We start from the raw sequence: 22,709 nt of genomic DNA, 5'->3' as shown, positions 1-22,709 counted from the left end.
GCTGAGCTGGCCTCCCCTCACCCGCTTCGGGTCTTAGGCACAGGCCCACTCCCCAGCGGCTGGGGGCCTGCCCGGCCTCACGGGTCTCTGTGCGCTTCCGCAGGTCAACTCTGTGAACTGCAACACCAGCTGGAAGATCAACCTGTTTATGCAGTTCCGAGACCACCTGGAGGAGGTGTTGAAAGGGGTAAGGACTGGGAACTCCCCGGAAACAGCCCCACCCTACCCCCACAGGTCCCCCTGCCTGCCTGCCCCCACCTTCCAAGCACCCAGCTCTGCTCCCTGTCTGGCCCTCCCCTCCATGCTGCCCCTTCTCTGCCTCTGCACCCCCATCCGGCCTCCCTCCACTCCCACAGGGCCCTACCCAGCGGCCCCAGCTGGTCCTCCGCTTCTCTTGTCTCTGGCCTCACAACCCCCCTGTCCAGCCTTTCCCAGTCCTGGCTGCTCTCACTTTGCTGTCTTGCTAAGGGGGTGGCAGTGGAGTGGGGGTCCCCATCCCCCCACCGTGGGGTGGGCCCAGATTCTTTGAGCACCCTGTGCCCTCGACACCTCTCCACGGTTCTAGGCCAGGCCCCCTGCCCTTTGTGCCCTCTCGGACAAGGATGCGAGGCTGTCGGGTCGGGGCCTGTAGGACATAAGGGGTTGGCAGGAGGGGCCGCCCTCTCGGAGGGCTAGGTGTGCACCCCACCCTTGGCTTGCTGGCTCAAGAAGGAGCTGCGCCAGTATCTGAGACAGGTGGGCTCCTCCCCCGGGAGGGTCCTTGTCTGCCCCGAGCCCACGCCCTGCCGCCTGCAGGGAGACGTGGTGCGGCTGTTCCACGCGGAGCAGGAGAAGTTCCTGACGTGCGATGAGTACAAGGGCAAGCTGCAGGTGTTCCTGCGCACCACGCTGCGCCAGTCCGCCACCTCGGCCACCAGCTCCAATGCCCTCTGGGAGGTGGAGGTCAGATCCCTGCTTCCGGCGCCTGGGCCCCAGCCCTCCTCTGCAGCCCTGGGCTTCCCCCGCTCCTCCTCCCCCTCTAGGGTGGGAGGTCCATCCCCATCCGTCTCTCGTCTGAGCCCCTCTGCAGCCAAGGGGCCAGAGAGGGTCCCAGAGCCATCCACCCAGAGCTCTCCAGGCCTGCGGTGCCCCTCCCCGCCATGCCTCCCCTTCCGCAGCCAGCCCCTCCTTCCAGCCTGACACCCCTGCACCCGCCAGGTGGTCCACCATGACCCCTGCCGTGGAGGAGCTGGCCACTGGAACGGCCTGTACCGCTTCAAGCACCTGGCCACGGGCAACTACCTGGCTGCTGAGGTGAGTGGGGAGGCAGAGGGCATCCTGGGAGCTCAGGCCGTGCGTGCACGAGCGTGTGTGCCTGGCGCACGTCTGCACAGAGATACATGTGTCTGTGGACCCTGGCTTCTCTGCACTCATGCATCTACTTAACAAATATTGTCAAAGACGTGCATGACTATGAATAAGTCTCACAAATATGACTGTGTCTCCTACTGTGTGCCAGGAGCTATTCTAGGCACCGAGGATACAGCAGTGAGCATGACGCCCAGCCCTTGTGGAACTTACATTCCACGTCCTTGTCTGTCCGTAACGCACAGGCTTGTGTATATTGGGGCATTCATGTGTGTATGTCCGTGTCCATCTGTGGGTCTTTGGAGAGGGGCCGTGAGGGCAGGGCCTGGGGCTCTAGTTGGTGCCTCCTCCATGTCAACAAGGAGTGGCATGAGTTTGGGGGCTGGGATGGGCACCCTTGGGAGGTTGGGGGGGTTCCTGACTGCCCCAACCCAGGGCCACATGTAGACTGTATTTTGGAGTGGGGGTCATGTGGATAGCCCCCCTATCTTGTACCTCTGAGCAGGAGAACCCCAGCTACAAGGGTGACGCCTCTGATCCCAAGGCAGCGGGAACGGTGAGGACCAGAGAAGGGTTCCAGGGCCGGGAAGAGTGACTGTGCACAGCTCTGGGGTGGGCGGGGGTGGGGCCGGGGAGGCCGCGAAACCCTGGGAGGTGGGCTGGAGGGAGACGGCCTCTCAGGTGGGATCCTGGGTGGTTTCAGGGGGCCTGAGAGGAGGAAGGGGCTCCTGCCTGAGTTGAGGTCCTCACCACAGGGTGCCCAGGGCCGCGCAGGTCGCCGGAACGCTGGGGAGAAGATCAAATACCGCCTGGTTGCTGTGCCCCACGGCAACGACATTGCTTCTCTGTTCGAGCTGGATCCCACCACGCTGCAGAAAACCGACTCCTTCGTGCCCCGGTAGGTAGGCGCTGTGTGCCTGGGCGCCGGCGGGGGTGCCCAGGCTGGCACCTGGACTCCCTGCACCCCCCACTCCTCTGTCCTTCTGAGGTCCTTTGGCCTCAGGACCTGCCATGAGTTGCCCCTCTGGGGATGCAGCTCTGAGGCCTGTAGGCAGCTCACCACCACTGAATGCTTGCCATGTGCCCGGCCCTGGGCCCTGCACCCTGGGTGCCGCCTTGTGCTAGTTCTTCATCAAAATGCCTTTGCTCCAGGGTTTCCCTGGTGGCGCAGTGGTTGAGAGTCCGCCTGCCGATGCAGGGGACGCGGGTTCGTGCCCCGGTCCGGGAAGATCCCACATGCCGCGGAGTGGCTGGGCCCGTGAGCCATGGTTGCTGAGCCTGTGTGTCTGGAGCCTGTGCTCCGCAACGGGAGAGGCCACAACAGTGAGAGGCCCACATACCGAAAAAAAAAAAAAAGCCTTTGCTCCAGTGTTCTTTAAAGCCACTCAGCCTGGGGCTCAGGCACGGGCGGCATGACAGCTTGTCCAGGGTGCATTGGATGTGACGGCTGGACCTCCTGACATTTAAGGCCCCCCCAACCCCGAGATTCTAAAATGTAACATCAAGAAACTTCCTGGGTGTCAAGCAGGCTTTAGCATTGACTGGCTGGCTGATCTCAGGCAGCTGACTCTGTCACTTTGCCCCAACTTCCTCACCTGTGAAGTGAGACTATCAAGTTGCCCGTCAGCAGGGCTGATGGGAGAATTCATTGAATCACTGTAGGCCCGCGATCCCTTATCGGAAACTTGGGGCCAGGTGTACTTGGAGATTCAGGTTATTTTTCATTTCTGAATGTTAATTGTATTTCATAATCAAAGACAGGAGTATTTCCGCCGTGAAAATACTACATGCGTAGTTGACACTAGGTGGGATAGTTTAAATAGCCTCATTTGTCCCAATAAATTTGGGTCCTGAGCTTGTAATTAAGCCTGGGCTTTCAGAGCTTCGTTCTGGGGAGACTGGGCAAGGCATGTGGGCCTGGCAAAGCGCAGCAGTTAGTACAGGGCCTGGGGGCCGTGTTGCTGGTCTCTCTTCTCTGGCTCAGGCTCCTCACCTGGAGGGGACCTGTGCCTCTGTCCCACGGCTGCTGGGTGTGGAGGCAGGTGGAAGATGGGAAGCCCCAGGGGTTAGAGCGGGCAGACTGCCGGGTTACGCTCCGTGGCGCACTCCCCCTGCTCTGTCCGCCCCCCTGCCCGCAGGAACTCGTATGTCCGGCTGCGGCACCTCTGCACCAACACGTGGATCCAGAGCACCAACGTGCCCATTGATGTCGAGGAGGAGCGACCCATCCGGCTCATGGTGTGGGGCCCATCGGGGCTAGGGGGCTGGGCTGGGGGCTGGGCTGGGGCCCAGGCTGGTCCCTGAGTGCCCTGCTGACCTCTGTCCCTGCAGCTGGGCACGTGCCCCACCAAGGAGGACAAGGAAGCCTTCGCCATTGTGTCGGTTCCTGTGTCCGAGATCCGAGACCTGGACTTTGCCAATGACGCCAGCTCCATGCTGGCCAGCGCCGTGGAGAAACTCAACGAGGGCTTCATCAGCCAGAATGACCGCAGGTGGGCCTCAGGGGCAGGGTTGCCGAGGTTTCCTGAGAGCCCTTGTCCTCCTGGGGCCTGTGTTTCACAGAGGAGTCACAAAGCAGAATCTGGATAGGCTGGGTGGGGGCAGGGTGACAGAGGTGGGGACTGGTCCCTGTGGGCCCCTGGCTGACCTTGGACCCCAGCCTCACTGCTCACATACTCCAAGAACTAGCCTTGTGATGGAGCCATCATTACCCCTGTTTTACTGATGGTGGGATTGAAGCTCAGAGAGGTTAAGAGACTTGCCCAAGGTCACACAGCTAGGAAGTGGTGGATGGAAATGCAGAGCCCTTCACATCAAACACCCTGCCTGTGCCCTATTGGTTCTTTCCAGATCGGAGTATCCTGAGATTCTTTGTCTAGAGGGCACTTTGGATCCAGGATGGGTGGGGTGAGGGGTGTGTTTGGATAGCAGTTCGGGGTGAAGCTGGGAGAGAAATGGAAGGCAGATGATGGGCTCTGTGCTGTGACAGCAGGGCTGGCACGTGCGGAAGGGCTGGTTGCCCCAGGGGGCATGTGACGGGGGTCCTGGGGGTTGCCCAGGGTCGGCACCTCACACTCGTCACCCCTGGTGTCCCTTCGTGAAGATTTGTTATCCAGCTGCTGGAGGACCTGGTGTTCTTCGTCAGCGACGTCCCCAACAACGGGCAGAACGTGCTGGACATCATGGTTACCAAGCCCAACCGGGAGCGGCAGAAGCTGATGAGAGAGCAGAACATCCTCAAACAGGTGGCCATGCACATGCATGGGGGTGGGCGGCCTCGGGGAAAGGCCAGTGACCAGGGAACAGGACACCTTTTTTTTTTTTTTTTGGCCGCACGGCATGTGGGATCTTAGTTCCCTGACCAGGGATTGAACCTATTCCCCCAGCATTGGAAGCACGGAGTCCCAACCGCTGGACCGCCAGGGAAGTTCACTCCTGCTTTTTTTTTTTTAATTTTGGGAACAGGACGTTTTGTGAACGTGAGCTTGCCTTTTCCCATCTCCAGCTGAGCTGCAGTCTCCCTGATGTTTCTCATCAATTCCTTTTAAAAATTAAAAAAAAAATTATTATTATTTTAAAAAAATGGAGGTATGGTTGATCTTATCATCTCTTAAAAAAAAAAACAACACCCGCAATATTTATTGCGCTCTTACCATGTACCAGGCACTGCCCTAAGTGCCCTACATGAATCGACTCATTTGATCCTCCCAACCTGGGGAGAGCTTATTTATTAATCATTATCCCCATTTTACCCATGAGGAAACGGAGGCACGCAGAAGTTGGAGTAACTTGACCGAGAATCCACAGCTAGGAAACAGCAGGGCCAGGATTTGCACTCAGATATCAGGCTGAGAACTTGAGCTTTTTCTTTTTTTAATAAATTTATTTATTTTATTTATTTATCTTTGGCTGTGTTGGGTCTTTGTTGTTGCGCATGGGCTTTGTCTAGTTGCGGCGAGCGGGGGTTACTCTTCGCTGCGGTGAGCGTGCTTCTCGTTGCAGTGGCTTCCCTTGCTGCAGAGCATGGACTCTAGGCACGTGGGCTTCAGTAGTTGTGGTACGCAGGCTCAGTAGTTGTGGCTCTAGAACGCGGGCTCTAGAACGCGGGCTTGGCGTTTGTGGTGCATGGGCTTAGCTGCTCTGCGGCACGTGGGCTCTTTCCAGACCAGGGCTTGAACCCATGTCCCCTGTATTGGCAGGCGGATTCTTAAACAGTGCGCCACCAGGGAAGCCAAAACTTGTGCTTTTTTAAAAAAAATTTTTTCTAAATTTTTATTATGAAAATTTTCAAACGTTGGGAAAGTATTGAAAGAATAGTACAACAAACACTGCCTGAATTCACTTGTTACCACTTTGCCAGCCTGGCTTTATATAATCCTACATCCCCACATCCATCCTTTTGGACAAGGCAGGCCTGTGTCTGGTCTCTTAAGCTCTGGCCACACGGGCCTGGCCTGCCTTTTCTCTTAGCCTCAGACCCCTGAGCTGCAGTGAGCCGCAGCTCTTCCCCCAGAGGCTGAGCCAGGCCCAAGATCTGAGTTGGGATTAGAATTCACGTTGGGGAGGGACAGGCTGAGGCCAGCGTTGGGATTCCAGCCAGGAGAGGGGAGTGAGTAAGGGGTGGGCGGGGGTCATGGTCTAGCTTCGAATCAGCTCAGGGTTAATGTCAGGGTGGCTTCCAGGCAGGGTCAGTTTCGGGCTTAGGATTCTTGGGACAATTAGGGGTGCAGGCAGATGTAGGGATCCCTCCTGACTCTCCCTGCTTCCCTAGATCTTTGGCATTCTGAAGACCCCGTTCCGTGACAAGGGGGGTGAGGGCCCCCTGGTGCGGCTGGAGGAGCTTTCGGACCAGAAGAACGCCCCCTACCAGCACATGTTTCGCCTGTGCTACCGCGTGCTGCGCCACTCCCAGGAGGACTACCGCAAGAACCAGGTGGGCTGCCCGCCGCCTGGACTGCTGCCCCTTCACCTGCTGGCCGGCTCGCTCCCTCCCTCACTCCTGCTCTCATTCACTCAGCACGTGTTCACCAAGGCGCACCCGCGGTGTGCCAAGCGCCGTCTCAGGCCCCAAGGATGAGGATGCTGCAGGGAACCAAACCAGATAGTGGGGCTGTCCTCACAGCGCACAACCTGGCTCCATCCTTAGAGGGGCCTCATGCTGGGTTTAACTCTCCACTGTGGCTGTCTTGAAATTCTTAATTTTTGAACAAGAGTCCTGCTATTTCTTTTTTTTTTTTTTAATATTACCTCTGGTTTATTTATTTTTGAAATATAGTTGATTTACAATGTTGTATGAATTTCTACCATACAGCAAAGTGATTCAGTTATACATACATATACATTCTTTCTTTAATAGTCTTTTCCATTATGGTTTATCATAGGATATTTTTAAAAAATTAATTAATTAATTAATTTAATTTTGGCTGCATTAGGTCTTTGTGGCTGCGTGCAGGCTTTCTCTAGTTGCGGCGAGCGGGGGCTACTCTTTGTTGCAGTGCACAGGCTTCTCATCGAGGTGGCTGCTCTTGTTGCAGAGTATGGGCTCTAGGCGCGTGGGCTTCAGTAGTTGTGGCATGCGGGCTTAGTTGCTCCACGGCATGTGAGATCTTCCCGGACCAGGGCTCAAACCTGTGTCCCCTGCATTGGCAGGCGGGTTCTTAACCACTCTTCCACCAGGGCAGTCCTATCATAGGATATTGAATATAGTTCTCTGTGCTCTACAGTAGGACCTTGTTGTTCATGCATTCTATATATAAAAGCTTACATCTGCTAACCCCAACCTCCCACTCTGTCCCTCCCCGAACCCCCTCCCCCTTGGCAACCACCAGTTTGTTCTCTATGTCCGTGAGTCTGTGTCTGTTTCATGGATAAGTTCATTTGTGTCATACTTTAGATTCCACATATAACTGATATCATATGGTATTTGTCTTTCTCTTTCTGACTTACTTAGTATGATAATCTCTAGTTGCACCCATGTTGCTGCAAGTGGCATTATTTCGTTCTTTTTTTATGGCTGCGTAGTGTTCCATTGCATATATATACCACATCTTCTTTATCTACTTATCTGTTGATGGACATTTAGGTTGTTTCCATGTCTTGGCTATTGTAAATAGTGCTGCTGTGAACATAGGGGTGAACATATCTTTTTGAATTATAGTTTTGTCTGGATATGTGCCTAGGAGTGGGATTGCTGGATCATATGGTAATTCCATTTTTAGTTTTCCGAGGAACCTCCATACTGTTCTCCATAGTGGCTGCACCAACTTACATTCCCACCAAGAGTGTAGGAGGGTTCCCTTTTCTCCACACCCTCTCCAGCATTTGTTATTTTTAGACTTTTTAATGATGGCCATTCTGAGTGGTGTGAGGTGATACCTCATTGTAGTTTTGATTTGCATTTCTCTAATAATTAGTGATGTTGAGCATCTTTTCATGTGCCTATTGGCCATCTGTATTTCTTCTTTAGAGAAATGTCTATTTAGTTGTTCTGCCTATGTTTTGATTGGGTTGTTGTTTTTTTTTGTTGTTGGGTTGTATGAGCTGTTCGTATAGTTTGGAAATTAAGCCCTTGTCGGTCGCATCATTTGCAAATATTTTCTCCCATTCTGTAGGTTGTCTTTTCGTTTTGTTTATGGTTTCCTTTGCTGTGCAAAAGCTTTAAATTTGATTAGGTCCCATTTGTTTATTTATTTTTTTATTTCTTTTGCCTTGGGAGACTGACCTAAGAAAACATTGGTACGATTTATGTCAGAGAATGTTTTGCCTATGATCTCTTCCAGGAGTTTTATGGTGTCATGTCTTATATTTAAGTCTTTAAACCATTTTGAGTTTATTTTTGTGTATGGTGAGAGGGTGTGTTCTAACTTCATTGGTTTACACGCACTGTCCAACTTTCCCAACGCCACTTGCTGAAGAGACTTCTTTTTCCCATTGTACATTCTTGCCTCCTTTGTCAAAGAGTAATTGACTGTAGGTGTGTGGGCTTATTTCTGGGAAGAGTCGTGCTATTTCATTTTTACCGGGCCCCACCAATCATGTAGCTGGCCCTGCCAAACAGACAGGGTCCCTCCCTCGTGGGGGTTTCACTCTGGTAGGGAGATGGATGGTGAGCTAAATAACTATATTACATAAAACTGCCCTCTGCCCGGAGCTGGCATCCTCTCCTGGACCCCTTAGCTTCCTAGGGTTGGGGTCCCCTGCCGGTGTCGGGTCCTTGTCTGGGGCCCTGGAAGCGGTGTTCTGGAGCAGAGCTGGGCTCCCTGTGACCCCCAGCCCGGCCACCCCCCAGGAGCACATCGCCAAGCAGTTCGGGATGATGCAGTCCCAGATTGGCTATGACATCCTGGCCGAAGACACCATCACGGCCCTGCTGCACAACAACCGCAAGCTCCTGGAGAAGCACATCACCAAGACGGAGGTGGAGACCTTCGTCAGCCTGGTGCGGAAGAACCGGGAGCCCAGGTGGGCCCCCCTCCCCCGCCATACCACCCCCCTCCCCCCTCCCACTGCTGCCCAGGGGAGAAAGCTGCTGGTGCTGGCTGTTAAATATTGAAATCCTTCTGCACTTGTTGATAAACTGCCACCTCTCTGAGGCCCTGGCCCCCCCAGCCCCTCCCTATGTCCCCTCCCATATTTGGCCCAACCTAGCAACAAGGGGGTTGACTCCTGGTAGAGCAGGAGGCCCCCAGACCCTTCTCCAGCGGCCAAGCCAGTGCCTGCATTGGATCAGTTAAATATTTTGAATATCACTCCTTCCTTGTGTCTCCTTTCCTCTGACCCTCTGGACTCCCATCGAGCCCCAGGGTGATGACTGTGGGTCATCCCTCCCCAGGGAGCCGGGAGCCCACATCCCTGTCTACAAGCTTTGAGAAGTTTGCAGGAGCAGCAAACTCCAAGTGCCAGGGAGCTGGTGCTGCCAGCTGGGGAAGGAGCAGGGTGGGCTTTGTCCCCACTGGGGGGCCACCTCTGAGTCCCTCACCCCACCCCTGCTGTCACCACTCCAGGTTCCTGGACTACCTCTCTGACCTGTGTGTGTCCAACCACATCGCCATCCCCGTCACCCAGGAGCTCATCTGCAAGTGTGTGCTGGACCCCAAGAACAGTGACATTCTCATCCAGACCGAGTGAGCCGGCTGCGCTGTCTCCTACCTGCAGCTCACATCCCCCCCACCAGGCCTCCACCCTGCCCGGAACCCCCGCTGCCTTAGAGCTGGGGCCCTGTCTGGGTTCACGCTAGAACCTGCAGGCTCTCTGCAGATACCCAGTACCTGCTGTGTGGCCAGCTCGGAGCTCGGCACTGTGTGGGGGAGGGGATGGGGGCACAGAGGAGAATGAGCCCAGGCCCCTGCCTTCCAGAAGCTCATGGTCTGTCTGGGGTCGCAAGCTGGAGGTGGGTCCCACAGGGGAGGCAGCCTGACTGGCCCTCAGCCCAGCTCTGGGAGGGGAGGTCTGTGTGGCCGGGGGTGCTCGGGGAGGGCTCTGGGCCCCGCTCCCTGTGATGGGTTCCGTCGGTCTGCAGGCTTCGGCCCGTGAAGGAGATGGCGCAGTCCCTTGAGTACCTAAGCATCGAGTACTCAGAGGAGGAAGTGTGGCTCATGTGGACCGACAAGAACAACGAGCACCATGAGAAGAGCATCAGGCAGCTGGCCCAGGAGGCGCGGGCCGGCAACGCCCACGATGAGAACGTGCTCAGCTACTACAGGTGCCTCATGCTCCTCCCAGGGGGCCTCGCCAGGCCCTGCCCCGGGACGAGCCCCAGCAGCTTCGCGGGGGCTCCTGCCTCTGCCTTCACCAGGGAGGCTAAGTGATGGGTGACTGGGCGGCCCGAGGAGCACTGGGTGGCCTGAGGCCGGGCTCAGCACAGTGGTGAGGCCTGAAACAAACCCACACCTGTCCCCATACATTCGTATTTAAAAAATAAGAATACTAGATAACACTCATCAAGGGCTCACTGTCTCCTGGGCACTGGTCAAAACACTCACCCAATCACTCATTTCAGCCTCACGACAACCCTGTGAAGTAGAGACTATCATTACTCGCATTATAAAGTTGGGGAGACAGGCACAGAGAGGTAAAGGAACTTGCCCAAGGTGACACAGCTGTAAGCAGGGAGCCACGATCCAAACCCAGGCTGCCTGGCCATGGAGCCTGGGGTAGGTAATGCAGGCCTCCGAGGAGGAGGCAGAGGGCATGACTTGGTGCAGAACAAAGCTTCCTACAGCCTTCATTTCTATAGCTCTTCCACCCTGGTCTTGCACCCTCCCCTCCTCTGTCTCCCAGTCTTGCCCTCAACCCCCTGCCCGAGCAGGGTTCCTCTTACCGAGCTCTCCTCCCTTCCCCCTCCCAGCCTTTCTCTGTGCCATCCCTCTTCCCATGAAGACCTGTCCTGGCTGAGCCAGAAGCACCTTCCTCCTTAGCAAAGAGGGGAGATTTGCTATTACTCAATCCCAGACTGTGTTTCTGTCCACTTGGCTTGCTCAGAATTGGGTTCTGTTACGGTGGCTGGTGCGTGGTTTAACCTAAGTCCCTTTGCCACTTTCTCAAGTCCTCAGCAGGCCCAGGCCTGTGCCAGCAGCCCTTGCGAGCCCACCTGCCACGTCCTCACCGTCCTCCCTGTCCCGCAGGTACCAGCTGAAGCTCTTTGCCCGCATGTGCCTGGACCGGCAGTACCTGGCCATCGATGAGATCTCTCAGCAGCTGGGCGTTGACCTCATCTTCCTGTGCATGGCGGACGAGATGCTGCCCTTTGACCTGCGTGCCTCCTTCTGCCACCTGATGCTGCATGTGCACGTGGACCGTGACCCCCAGGAACTGGTCACGCCCGTCAAGTTCGCCCGCCTCTGGACTGAGATCCCCACGGCTATCACCATCAAGGAGTGAGCTGGGTGGAGGAGGGTGGGCAGGGTTCGGCGGGAGGGGGAGGATCTCAGGGGACCCTCATGCCTCGCTGCCTCCACCCCCAGCTATGATTCCAACCTCAACGCCTCCCGAGATGACAAGAAGAACAAGTTCGCTAGCACCATGGAGTTCGTGGAGGACTACCTCAACAACGTGGTCAGCGAGGCCGTGCCCTTTGCCAATGAGGAGAAGAACAAGCTCACCTTTGAGGTGGGCTGGGGTCAGCAGCACGCTGGCTTGCCCCCTCCTGGGTCTTGGTCACTCCCCAGGGTAGGGTGTGGGATATACGACCTCACTTCCCTCAGTGCCCCCGCCACTGCAGGGAGACCTCATAGATCGCTGGGAGGGAGGCTTCTCTCCTGATGCCCCGGAGAGGGCTGCCTCCCCCTCGTCCACTCACCACATCAGCCCAGGGCTGGGTCACGGGCCCCTGGCAGGAGCCACCCGCCACTTCTTGCATTTCTGCCCTGTCCTCCCCACAGTGGCCTCCTCTGCAGGCCTCTCTTCCTCGGTAACCCTCTGGGGTCAGGCTGCCCTTGTCTGGGACTCTTTGGTTCCGTGTCCATGCAGCCTTGACATCCTAGAGCCTTTCCCGAGGAATCTGTCCCTCATTATACTCCCTGGGCTGGCCTCACCCACAAGACCACGCCCTTCATGAGGCCCCACCCACCACACTTTGGCCCCACCCACACTCACCTCGGCCCCACCCCCTCTCCTCAGGTGGTCAGCCTGGCGCACAACCTCATCTACTTCGGCTTCTACAGCTTCAGCGAGCTGCTGCGGCTCACACGCACTCTGCTGGGCATCATCGACTGCGTGCAGGGCCCCCCAGCCATGCTGCAAGTCTATGAGGACCCAGGCGGTGAGGCTTTGCTCCGCCGGGCCATCCGCTACCCACCCTAGTGTTTCTCAGTCTCCTTTTACCTTTCCCATCGACCCTCCTGTGCCTCCTGCCTCCTGGCTCTTCTGCCAGTGAGTGTCTTAAGCCCCAGTCTCCTCCAGCCTTGGCTGGACCAGAGAGGCCCCCTGCCTAGGCACTGTGGAGACCCTGGGGTCTGGGCGAGTTGCCTTCCTACATAGCCTGGTCTTGAGGGAGATAATGACACCCTGCAGGGGAGCTCCCAGTCAGATGGGGGGACACACCCTGCTATCAAGAGGAAACAGCCCAGCCGTCAGGGACACCCACTGGTGGCGAAAAATCATTCAAACAAAAAGTGCACGGAGGCTGACCCCTGGCCTTTAGTGCTCTCCACACAGTGTCCCCTGAGTCCCCCGTGCTCTGTAACAGCTCTCGTGATTTCCCACATGAGAATTCTCACTGATCTCCCCACACAGTTCACCTTTGCCCTGGCCCTCCCTTCTTTTCCCAGCTTTGGCTGAAAGCTCACCTCCCCCAGGAAGTCTTCCTGGGGTGGAGGAAGCCCTGCCCCTTCCTTAGGGTGGCTTTGCCCTGCAGCTGAGAGAGACAGAGTCAGACCAGGTGCTCCTGCCGTGTGTCCTCTGTGACCCCCTCCTGCTCGCCGCTCTGCAGGCAAGAACGTGCGGCGGTCCATCCAGGGAGTGGGGCACATGATGTCCACCATGGTGCTGAACCGCAAGCAGTCTGTCTTTGGCGCCCCCAGCCTGCCTGCCGGCGCCGGTGCCCCTGAGCCGCTGGACAGAAGCAAGTTTGAGGAGAATGAGAACATTGTGGTGATGGAGACCAAACTGAAGATTCTGGAAATCTTGCAGGTGGCTGGGCCAGGAGCGTGGCGGGAGGTGTTAGGAACAGGGCAGGAGAACGGGGGGCAGGTATGAGGAGGTTGGTGAGGTGAACCCCCCTCAGATCATAGTATCTAGTGCTGGGAGGCTCCACGATGAGCCGTCTAGCCCAGTGGGTAGCCCAGTGGGTCTCAGAGTGTGGTCCTCCGACCAGGAGCATCAGCCTCACCTGGGAACTTAGAAATGCAGGTTCTTGGGCCCCACCTGGGACTTACGGATCAGAGACACTGGAGGTGGGGCCTGTTGTCTGTGCGGTAACAAGCCCTCCTAGTGGTTCTGGTGCGCGCTGTCCCCTCATTGTCCAGATGAGGGAAGGGAAAGCGGGGAGGGGACTCTTCTGCAGTCACACAGGTTTTGAAGCAGAGCTAGAGATTTGAGAGCTTGTTTCCTGGTGGGGTGGACACAGTCATCCTTCTTCTGGGTGTCTTCTGGGTCTGAGACTCCTCAGCAGCACTTGGGGAAGGGGCTTTATAGGGTCCTGAGAAGGGATAAGGACCCTTTGCTTTTGCTGTGCTTCCACCAGAGGATGGGAAGGGTAATGCAGTGATGTCCCTGGGGACCCAGTCTGGGCAGGGTCTGTTTAGGGGAGTCAGAAGAGGGGACTTCTAACTCATTCTGGGGGCTGGGGGCTTCCAGATCTGAGTCCTGGGTGTGGCCAGAGGCTCTGTGCCCCATGATGACAGAGGATAGAGGTCAGTCAGGGGTGTCTGCAAACCCTGTGTCCTCACCCCCCACCCCGCCTCTCCTGCTCCCCCATAGTCCTTGGTTCCCTCCTACTTCCAGGAACCCCAGGGTCTGTTTGGCAGAGAAGGATAGGAGGACAAGAGTCGGCCTTTGGACCTGGGGAGCTGCCTTCCCATCCCTGTTAGCGTCCAGCCTGGGAAAGAGGGACTGAGTGGGCTGTGACGGGGGGCGGTCTCTGCCTCATTCTGAGAGGAGGTACCATTCACCATCACTGAGGCAGGAGCTGGGGAGAGGGCGCCCTGGACCTCCCTGGGAAGAGGAGTCCTTATTTATTTATTTATTTTTATTGAAGTATAGTTGATTTACAACATTGTGTTAGATTTCTGCTGTATAGCAAGTGATTCGGTTATACATATATCCACATGCTTTTTAAATATTCTTTTCTATTATGGTTTTTCACAGGGTACTGAATATAGTTCCCCGTGCTAAACAGTAGGACCTTGTTCTTTATCCATCCTGTATATAATAGTTTATGTCTGCTCATCCCAAACTCCCAATCCTTCCCTCCCGCACACCCCTGTTTCCCTTGGCAACCACAAGTCTGTTCTCCGTGTCTGTGAGTGTGCTTCTGTTTCGTAGGTAGGTTCATTTGTGTTGTACATTAGATTCCACATATAAGTAATATTGTATGGTATTTGTCTTTCTCTGTTTGACTTACTTCACTTAGTATGATAATCTCCAGGTCCATCCATGTTGCTGCAAATGACATTATTTCGTTCTTTTTAATGGCTGACTTATATTCCATCGTGTATATGTACCACATCTTCATTATCCATTCCTCTGTCAATGGCCATTTAGGTTGTTTCCATGTCTTGGCTGTTGTGAATAGTACTGCTATGAACATAGGGGAACAGGTATCTTTTTGAATTATATTTTTGTCCAGATAATATGCCAGGAGTGGGATTGCTGGGTCATACTGCAGCTCCATTTTTAGTTTTTTGAGGAACCTCCATACTGTTTTCCACGGTGGCTGCACCAGCATGCCTTCCCTGGGTAGGGGAGTCTTGATGTTGTTGGTTGTGTTGTCCCATAGGGTCCTGAACATCAATGCTGAGCCTCCGGAGTGCTGGAACTCGTTCAGGGTGGCCCCTCACTCTTCCTGGAGCGAGATTGGCCTCCTGACCTCAGACCGGTCCTCACCCCATCCTCTCCTCCTTCTCCAGTTCATCCTCAATGTCCGCCTGGATTACCGCATCTCATACCTGCTGTCCGTCTTCAAGAAGGAGTTTGTGGAGGTGTTTCCCATGCAGGACAACGGGGCTGATGGCACAGCCCCAGCCTTCGACTCCGCCAGTGAGCCCCCACCCTTCCCTTCACCCTGACTTCATGCCGAGGCTGTGTGACTCGCCCAGGGGTACACAGCCGTGGGCTGCGGCCTGGGGTCACTTCAGGCCAGCTCCCCAGCCTTGCCCCCATTTCCCAGTCTGCAAGGGCCTTTCCTCTCCATTGTCTCATTTAATTGCCCCAATGAGGGCACGGGGCAGGGGTCATCCCCTCCATTTCCTAAATGGGGAAACTGAGGCCCACAGCGGGGCAGGGACTTGCCCAAGGCCACAGTTGGTCACAGGCTGAGCCGGACCAGCACCCCCAGCCCAGAGCTCTGCTCGCCCCGGCAGGGCAGGGTGGCTGATCTGGTCCCTGCCACAGTTGGTTCCACCTCTGCCGCCAGAAGAGTCAGGCAGAGGGGCTGCCAACCAGCCAGTGTGGGGAAGGGGGTGGTTTGGGCGTCTCCCTGCCCCCTCTCCCCAGTGCTCCCCATCTTTCCTGGACATGGACCAGCCACTTGCCTTCATCTGCGCCCTCTTGCTCCCCACAGCCGCCAACATGAACCTGGACCGCATCGGGGAGCAGGCGGAGGCCATGTTTGGAGTGGGGTGAGGCCAGGGTTGAGGCTGGGGGTTGTGGATGGGGTTGGGTGGGTGATGCGGACACAGGCTTGAGACCCCTCCCCCCTCGGTTAATCCTCCTGCAGACCCTTACCAGGCTCTGGGGTGGGGGTGCCCCGGCTTTGCACTCTGACCCTCCCTTGCCTGCCCAGGCCCAGTGATATCGGGACCACTTGGGCCCCACTGTCATCCTGGTCATCCCCCTGCCTCCCCTCAGGGCAGTTGTGCCTTTGTGTGTCAGGACTTGGGCCAGGTGGCTGGAGGGATGTCCCTGTGTCCCACAGCAGGGAGGGCAGCCTGCTCTTCAGAGGGCTGGAGCAGGGTGGGGAGGGTCACCCCAGGAGCTGGGGGCTCTTAACTATTTCTGTGCCATGCCTTTGGCGTCTGGTGAAGGCTTTGGCTCCCTTCTCAGAATGGCGTTTTTATTTTTTATTTATTTATTTATTTTTGCCGTATGCGGGCTTCTCACTGTTGTGGCCTCTCCCGTTGCGGAGCACAGGCTCCGGACGCGCAGGCTCAGTGGCCATGGCTCATGGGCCCAGCCGCTCCGCGGCATGTGGGATCTTCCCGGACCGGGACACGAACCTGTGTCCCCTGCATCGGCAGGCAGACTCTCAACCACTGCGCCACGAGGGAAGCCCTTTTTAAAATTTTTTTTTTATTTTTGACTGTGCCGTGCGGGATCCTAATTTTCCGACCAGGGATTGAATCCGGGCCCACGGCAGTGAAAGCGCTGAGTCCTAACCACTGGACTACCAGGGAATTCCCAGAATGGCGTTTTTAAATTCATAAAATAGTGCACACAAAATTACAAAGGAAACCAATGGCATTGAGATGCAGTTATCAAAATGCTGGAGAAAACAAATTTGAAGTGACAGTTATATACGTGTGCCTCTCTATTAGCACATTAAATAACAATCTGTGCCTGGGGTGTAATTAGTACCATTACTCTGAAGTCTTGATGACTGTAAATGATATTTTGCAAATTTCTATAGCAACTCTTAGGTGATGGGAAAACATCTGTGATTTTTTTATTGGTGACAAAGTCACAGGTACCGCTAATTTTTTCTCACTGAAGGAAATGCTACGTTTTGGTGAGAGGTTGGTGAAAAGAAAGATGGATGTTTCCCCCCACCTCTGTTCACAGCCCCGGCCTCTAGCCATGAATCCCTTGGGGGTGTCTGTGGGTCCCCTGTGAAGAGTCCCTGCCTCAGCTGTTGTGTGGGACCTCAGGGGACACAGGGATCCCTGGGGTGCTCACGGTGACAGCTGTTTGCAAAGTGAGGAGGAAACATCAATATTTTTAGCCAGCGTGACATGGGGCACCACGGCTACCTAATGGGTGGCAGGGAGCCTGCTTGTCCCCTGGGCCCCAGGAAGGCGCCGGCCGTGCCCCCCATCACCCTCCTCCCCGCCCCCCCCCCCCCCAGGAGGACGAGCAGCATGCTGGAGGTGGACGACGAGGGTGGCCGCATGTTCCTGCGCGTGCTCATCCACCTCACCATGCACGACTACGCGCCCCTGGTCTCGGGGGCCCTGCAGCTGCTCTTCAAGCACTTCAGCCAGCGCCAGGAGGCCATGCACACCTTCGAGCAGGTGCTGGCTCCCCTGCCAGAGCGCCCGGCCCTTGGGGAGCGGGAGGAAGGCCCGAGGGGGCTTCTCGGGAGCCAGCAGGCACCGAGCAGGTGGGCTGCAGACTGGACGCTAGGCGGGGATGCCAGGACGGAGCAGCTCACAGCCCCGGGGCAGCTCGAGATGCCTCCCTGGGGTGTTTGGCCTTGCCGAGCCCCTTAGAGGGGGAGCTGCGTCTTGGCCACCTCGGCCTCCTCTTAGCCTGGCTCCAGGCCTGTCATGTCTTATGAGGTGGACAGCACTTTACAGATGGCACCCTCTATCACGTGCACCTTTGCTAATAAGTGCTTTGAATCATGCCTAGTGCGCACTCAGCCTTCACCAAGGGGACTGGCTTTGTCACTGTGATGTCATGTGGTCTCGACCGCTCCCTGTGAGAGGGGAGTGGTATTTAATGAGCGAGCGCCGTGTACCAGGCACTGAGCCCTGGGCTTGCATTCATGTAATTCTCCAAGCAGCCCCGACAGCGTGGTTTCTACTCTCATTCCTGTTTTACAGGTGGGAGAAATTGAGGCCCAGGGGGCTTTAGCTTTCTTCCCTTACCCACTGACCCAGAGCGGGTAAGGCGGGATAGGAGTCAGGGTTCAGTTCCCAGCATGCAGTGATGTCAGTATGCCTTGCCCCGCCCTGTTCAGGTTTTGCGTGAACAACTGACAGGCCACAGCAGCACGTGCCACGAGTCAGTGAATAACTGAAGCCAGCTGATGACGCAGCTCATGACCGGGGGTGCAGGGAAGCCTGTGGCCATCAGGGAAGGCTTCCTGGAGGCAGTGGACTTAGAACAGAGTCATAAATTCCGAGTAGGATCTGGCTCGGTGGAGAGGAGCAGTTGTAGAGTGGAGATGCCGGGAGCAGAGAGGCCGGGATAGTGCAGCGCCGGGAGTATCTATGAGGCAATGGACCTGGGGGTGCTCTCTCACCAGGCACGCCTGTCCTTGACCTTCAGGTGCAGCTGCTGATCTCAGCCCAAGACGTGGAGAACTATAAGGTGATCAAGTCGGAGCTGGACCGGCTGCGGACCATGGTGGAGAAGTCAGAGCTGTGGGTGGACAAGAAGGGCAGCGGCAAGGGCGAGGAGGTGGAGGCAGGCGCCGCCAAAGACAAGAAGGAGGTGTGCGGGGTGCGGGAGTGGGGGCAGGGCCCCCGCGAGGGCTGGGCCTGGCTGACCCCGCTCCCTGTGCCCCCAGCGGCCCGCGGACGAGGAGGGCTTTCTGCACCCACCTGGGGAGAAGAGCAGCGAGAACTACCAGATCGTCAAGGGCGTGAGTGGCCGGGTCCTTGGGCGTGGGTCTGCGGGCCGGCCTCTTCCGCCTCCGCTCCCCGCCGCCTTAGAAGATATCCTCCAGCTTTCCTTGAGTGTTGAAAACAACTCTGCCAAGGTCCAGATGGAATTATTTTAAAGCCGAAGGAACTTAATGAAATTCCATCTTACAGTCGTGTTGTTGTGTTAGCTTTGATGGGTGGAATTGGGCTTTTAGTTCTTTCCTGCCTTGCTGCAGGGATCTGATTCAGCGGCCGTGGCCTCCTTCCCGCTTCCTGTCCCCGGTGTGAGCTGGGGCTTGGCTGTGGCCGGCCGAGGGGTGGGTCGGGCAGAGGGGAAGCTTGAGGAAGTGGGAAGGGGCCCTGGGCTCACCCTCCCCTCCCCCAGATCCTGGAGCGGCTGAACAAGATGTGCGGCGTCGGGGAGCAGATGAGGAAGAAACAGCAGCGGCTGCTCAAGAACATGGATGCCCACAAGGTCATGCTGGACCTGCTGCAGATCCCCTATGACAAGGTGACACCCGACTTCTGACCTCTGACTCCCCGGGGCAGCTTCACCCTGAACCCTGACCCAACCCAAACCACACACTAACCCCTGATGCTGACCTAACCCGGCCTCACCCTGACCTTTTACCTTGGCCTGCCCCACATACCTTGACCCCTGAATCCAATCTTAGTGTCATCTTGACCTTTGACCTTCCACCCCTCATCCTGATCCACTTTGACCTTGAGTTGACTCCAGTCTCACCCTGATTCTTGACTCTGACCCCAGCTTCTGTTTCCCTCTCTGGTCTAATCCTCATCCTCTCAGCATCATTTTAACCTTTGACCCTCAACTTCCTTACCCTGACCTATGTTAACCCTAATCTGACTCCAGTCTCTCCTTGGCCCATGACTTGGATTCTGTACCCCAGCCTCACCCTGACCTCTTACCCTGACTGTCCCCATGCCCACCCTGGCCCGTAACTGCAGACATGGCCTCATCTCCACCACGGACCCCTCCCCTTGACTGATCTTGATGTTGATATTTCTCCAGCTTCACCCCACTCTTGACCCTGACACCCCCTCAGTGTTCACCTGATCCCAACCCATTAGCCTTGCTCCCCGACTCCGGCCTCATCTCAGCCTCTGACCCTCAGTCCTGCACACGTTTCCATATCCTGACCCACCTTGAACCTGGCCACCTTGGGGTCCCAATCCTGAGCCCTGACCCACCCCCACACCCTTCTGCGTTCTGGCCCCAGACCCGGCCCGGCCTTCACCCTGTGGTGGCCCCAGCACCCTCTCCCCTCCTGTCTGCGTCCAGGGCGATGCCAAGATGATGGAGATCCTGCGCTACACACACCAGTTCCTGCAGAAGTTCTGCGCTGGGAACACCGGCAACCAGGCCCTGCTGCACAAGCACCTGCACCTCTTCCTCACGCCAGGGGTGAGGGCGCGGGGCCCGGGGCTCCGGGGCAGGGCTGGGCTGCGGGATCCCCCTCTCTGACGGACGTCCTGCCCCCCTGCAGCTGCTGGAGGCGGAGACCATGCAGCACATCTTCCTGAACAACTATCAGCTGTGCTCTGAGATCGGCGAGCCCGTGTTGCAGCACTTCGTGCACCTGCTGGCCACCCACGGGCGCCACGTGCAGTACCTGGACTTCCTGCACACCGTCATCAAGGCCGAGGGCAAGTACGTCAAGAAGTGCCAGGACATGATCATGACCGAGGTGAGGGCGGCCGAGGGGTGCTCGGGGAACTCGGGCAGCGGGCAGGCAGGACCCAGACTTGGAGGAGTCAGACAGTGGGTCATAGAGAGGCCTTCGGGTGCTGGGCTGTGGAGGGGACTTGGGGGAGAATTGAGGACACAGAGGCTGGTCTAGCAGAACTTGGGCTGCGGCCTAACAGGACTCAAGCAAGGCCCAGGAGAAATTAGGCGCCTTGTAGAACTCAGATAACGGGCCTGAGAGAACTCATTCCTTCATTTATCATTTATTGTCGTTTATCATTTGTTGTCGTTTATTTACAAATCATGAGGCACCTGCTATGTACCAAGGACCAAGTATCCTTGGGGAAAATCAGTCAAATGAAAGCCCCGAGGGCAGTGTGCCGGGGGCACAGGGATCACAGCTTTTGTGCTCATTGCTGGGCCCCAGGGTCTGGCACATAGTAGGTACTCAGCAAACAAGGGGTGAAGGGCTGAATCTAAATCTGGAACAGACATGCTCTCTGCTCTGGAGCACCTCAGAGTGGGGAGGAGCAGGGAGAGAAAGGAGCAAACACTCAAGTGAGATGAGGGACTTATCAATGAGACGTCGTGTCTGGAAGTGCTGTGCGGTGTCAATTATTAATTGCTATTATTAAATTACCGTGACTAACCTAATCGCCGACACCAGAGGGATGCAGTGTATGCTCCTCGAGGGTTTAAATTACAGCTATGGGAGCACAGGGGAGAGACAGGGTGAGCCGGGAGAGGGGGGGATTACAAAGGACTTCCTGGAGGAGGCGCCTCTGAGACAAGCCCAAGTGGGATTTCTTTCCTTAGAGGAGGGGGGACTTCCTGAGTCTGGGGTTCGGTGTCCTAGCTAACAGCAGAGGGCCTGAGACATCGGGCAGCGGGCAGGGATGTCCCAAGGGTCAGGGAACCCCAGAAACTCAAGCACGAGAGGGTTTTCCTAAGTGTCGGGTGAGGGCTGGAATCAGAGTCCCAGAGTCCCAGTCTCTCCCTGGGAAGCACAGGAGAGGGCTGGGGCCCCAAGCCTGCTGGACTGAGGGGGTCTGATGTGCCCCCTTCCCACCCACAGCTGACCAACGCAGGTGACGACGTGGTCGTGTTCTACAACGACAAGGCCTCGCTGGCCCACCTGCTAGACATGATGAAGACTGCCCGGGACGGCGTGGAGGACCACAGCCCCCTCATGTACCACATTTCCCTGGTGGACCTGCTGGCCGCCTGCGCCGAGGGCAAGAACGTCTACACCGAGATCAAGTGCACGTCCCTGCTGCCCCTGGAGGATGTAGTGTCTGTGGTGACACACGAGGACTGCATCACCGAGGTGGGGCCTGTGTGCACATGGGGATCCCGGGGGGCTGGGGGAGGGTGCGGGGGTGGGGAGCCAGCCCCTCAGCCCTGCTGGGTGGGGCAGGGGGAGGGAGGGAGGGAAAGTGGGGGAAGTAGACAGGGCTCGGGAGGTGGGGAGGTGGTGGGAACTCGGGCAGAGGAGCAAGGGGAGGGTCGGGAAGAATCAGGGAAGCGCAGAGAGGAAGACCCGGCTCGTGCCCTGACCTCCCGGCCCCGCCTGCCCAGGTGAAAATGGCCTACGTGAACTTTGTGAACCACTGCTACGTGGACACGGAGGTGGAGATGAAGGAGATCTATACCAGCAACCACATCTGGACACTCTTTGAGAACTTCACCCTGGACATGGCTCGGGTCCGTGCCTGTCGGGGTGTGGGCTGGCAGACAGACCATGGCGGGGGGCCAGCGGTCTTCCAGGGGGTGGGAGTGGAGGGGCCCCCAGGCATCAGCCTCTCCTACCCCAGGTCTGCAGTAAGCGTGAGAAGCGCCTGTCTGACCCCACCCTGGAGAAGTATGTGCTGACCGTCGTGCTGGACACCATCAACGCCTTCTTCAGCTCCCCGTTCTCTGAGAACAGCACCTCCCTGCAGGTGAGCTCCAGCTGCTGGCGGCTTCTGTGTGGGCAGGGGTGGGGCGGGAGTCAGAATATATATATTCGTATTTGCTTGTAGCTTATAAAGATACAGCAGAAGAATATAAACGTGTATTAGTTATCAATGCTGTGTAGCAAATTATCCCCAAATATAGCAGTTTAAAACCACAAACGTTTATTATCTCACAGTTTCCGTGGGTTGGGAATTACAGGGGAAATTACCATAGAACAGGAATTCCTAAATTCACTTGGTACGATGGGTCCCAGGGTAGCCGGGGACACCTGGCAGCCCTTATGCACTGAAGACGACGTGTGGCGATTACTGCAGTGGATGGCAGAGCCGAAGCAGGAGAATCTGACGCGCAGAATCATCAGTGTTGGCTAGCTGGTTGTGGTGTCCCTAGAACTGAAAGAGGTAGACAGTCTTCTTAAAGCCTTTCTTATCCATAGAGGCAGAAGAGCTCTAGGCTGTGAACGGGTGTTGGACTTGAATCCCTGAGAGTCACAGCCCCTCAATCCCCAAATTCCC

At 56.6% G+C, this 22,709-nt stretch overlaps 1 protein-coding gene across 2 annotated transcripts in view; it reads left to right on the top strand.

Annotated features, from left to right (window-relative positions):
- ITPR3 (inositol 1,4,5-trisphosphate receptor type 3) overlaps window positions 1-22,709 on the top strand; it is a 67,712-nt gene that overhangs the window by 28,403 nt on the left and 16,600 nt on the right. For both annotated transcript variants that reach the window (XM_079935431.1, XM_079935430.1), the window contains exons 7-33: window positions 104-187; window positions 796-942; window positions 1,198-1,293; window positions 1,853-1,903; window positions 2,103-2,245; window positions 3,486-3,585; window positions 3,679-3,839; window positions 4,451-4,592; window positions 6,119-6,280; window positions 8,636-8,808; window positions 9,351-9,470; window positions 9,866-10,048; window positions 10,971-11,222; window positions 11,310-11,454; window positions 11,965-12,106; window positions 12,776-12,975; window positions 14,913-15,042; window positions 15,566-15,623; window positions 17,066-17,231; window positions 18,214-18,378; window positions 18,455-18,529; window positions 18,916-19,041; window positions 19,834-19,956; window positions 20,039-20,239; window positions 21,314-21,565; window positions 21,817-21,942; window positions 22,053-22,178. In XM_079935431.1, coding sequence (XP_079791557.1) covers window positions 104-187; window positions 796-942; window positions 1,198-1,293; window positions 1,853-1,903; window positions 2,103-2,245; window positions 3,486-3,585; window positions 3,679-3,839; window positions 4,451-4,592; window positions 6,119-6,280; window positions 8,636-8,808; window positions 9,351-9,470; window positions 9,866-10,048; window positions 10,971-11,222; window positions 11,310-11,454; window positions 11,965-12,106; window positions 12,776-12,975; window positions 14,913-15,042; window positions 15,566-15,623; window positions 17,066-17,231; window positions 18,214-18,378; window positions 18,455-18,529; window positions 18,916-19,041; window positions 19,834-19,956; window positions 20,039-20,239; window positions 21,314-21,565; window positions 21,817-21,942; window positions 22,053-22,178 — 3,849 coding nt within the window. The remainder of the gene's footprint in view (window positions 1-103; window positions 188-795; window positions 943-1,197; window positions 1,294-1,852; window positions 1,904-2,102; window positions 2,246-3,485; window positions 3,586-3,678; window positions 3,840-4,450; window positions 4,593-6,118; window positions 6,281-8,635; window positions 8,809-9,350; window positions 9,471-9,865; window positions 10,049-10,970; window positions 11,223-11,309; window positions 11,455-11,964; window positions 12,107-12,775; window positions 12,976-14,912; window positions 15,043-15,565; window positions 15,624-17,065; window positions 17,232-18,213; window positions 18,379-18,454; window positions 18,530-18,915; window positions 19,042-19,833; window positions 19,957-20,038; window positions 20,240-21,313; window positions 21,566-21,816; window positions 21,943-22,052; window positions 22,179-22,709) is intronic.

Source organism: Stenella coeruleoalba (assembly GCF_951394435.1).
Source record: "Stenella coeruleoalba genome assembly, chromosome: 10".
NCBI classification, from domain to species: domain Eukaryota; kingdom Metazoa; phylum Chordata; class Mammalia; order Artiodactyla; family Delphinidae; genus Stenella; species Stenella coeruleoalba.
Note: the sequence above shows the minus strand (reverse complement) of the source record. Positions and strands in the feature narration are given on the sequence as shown.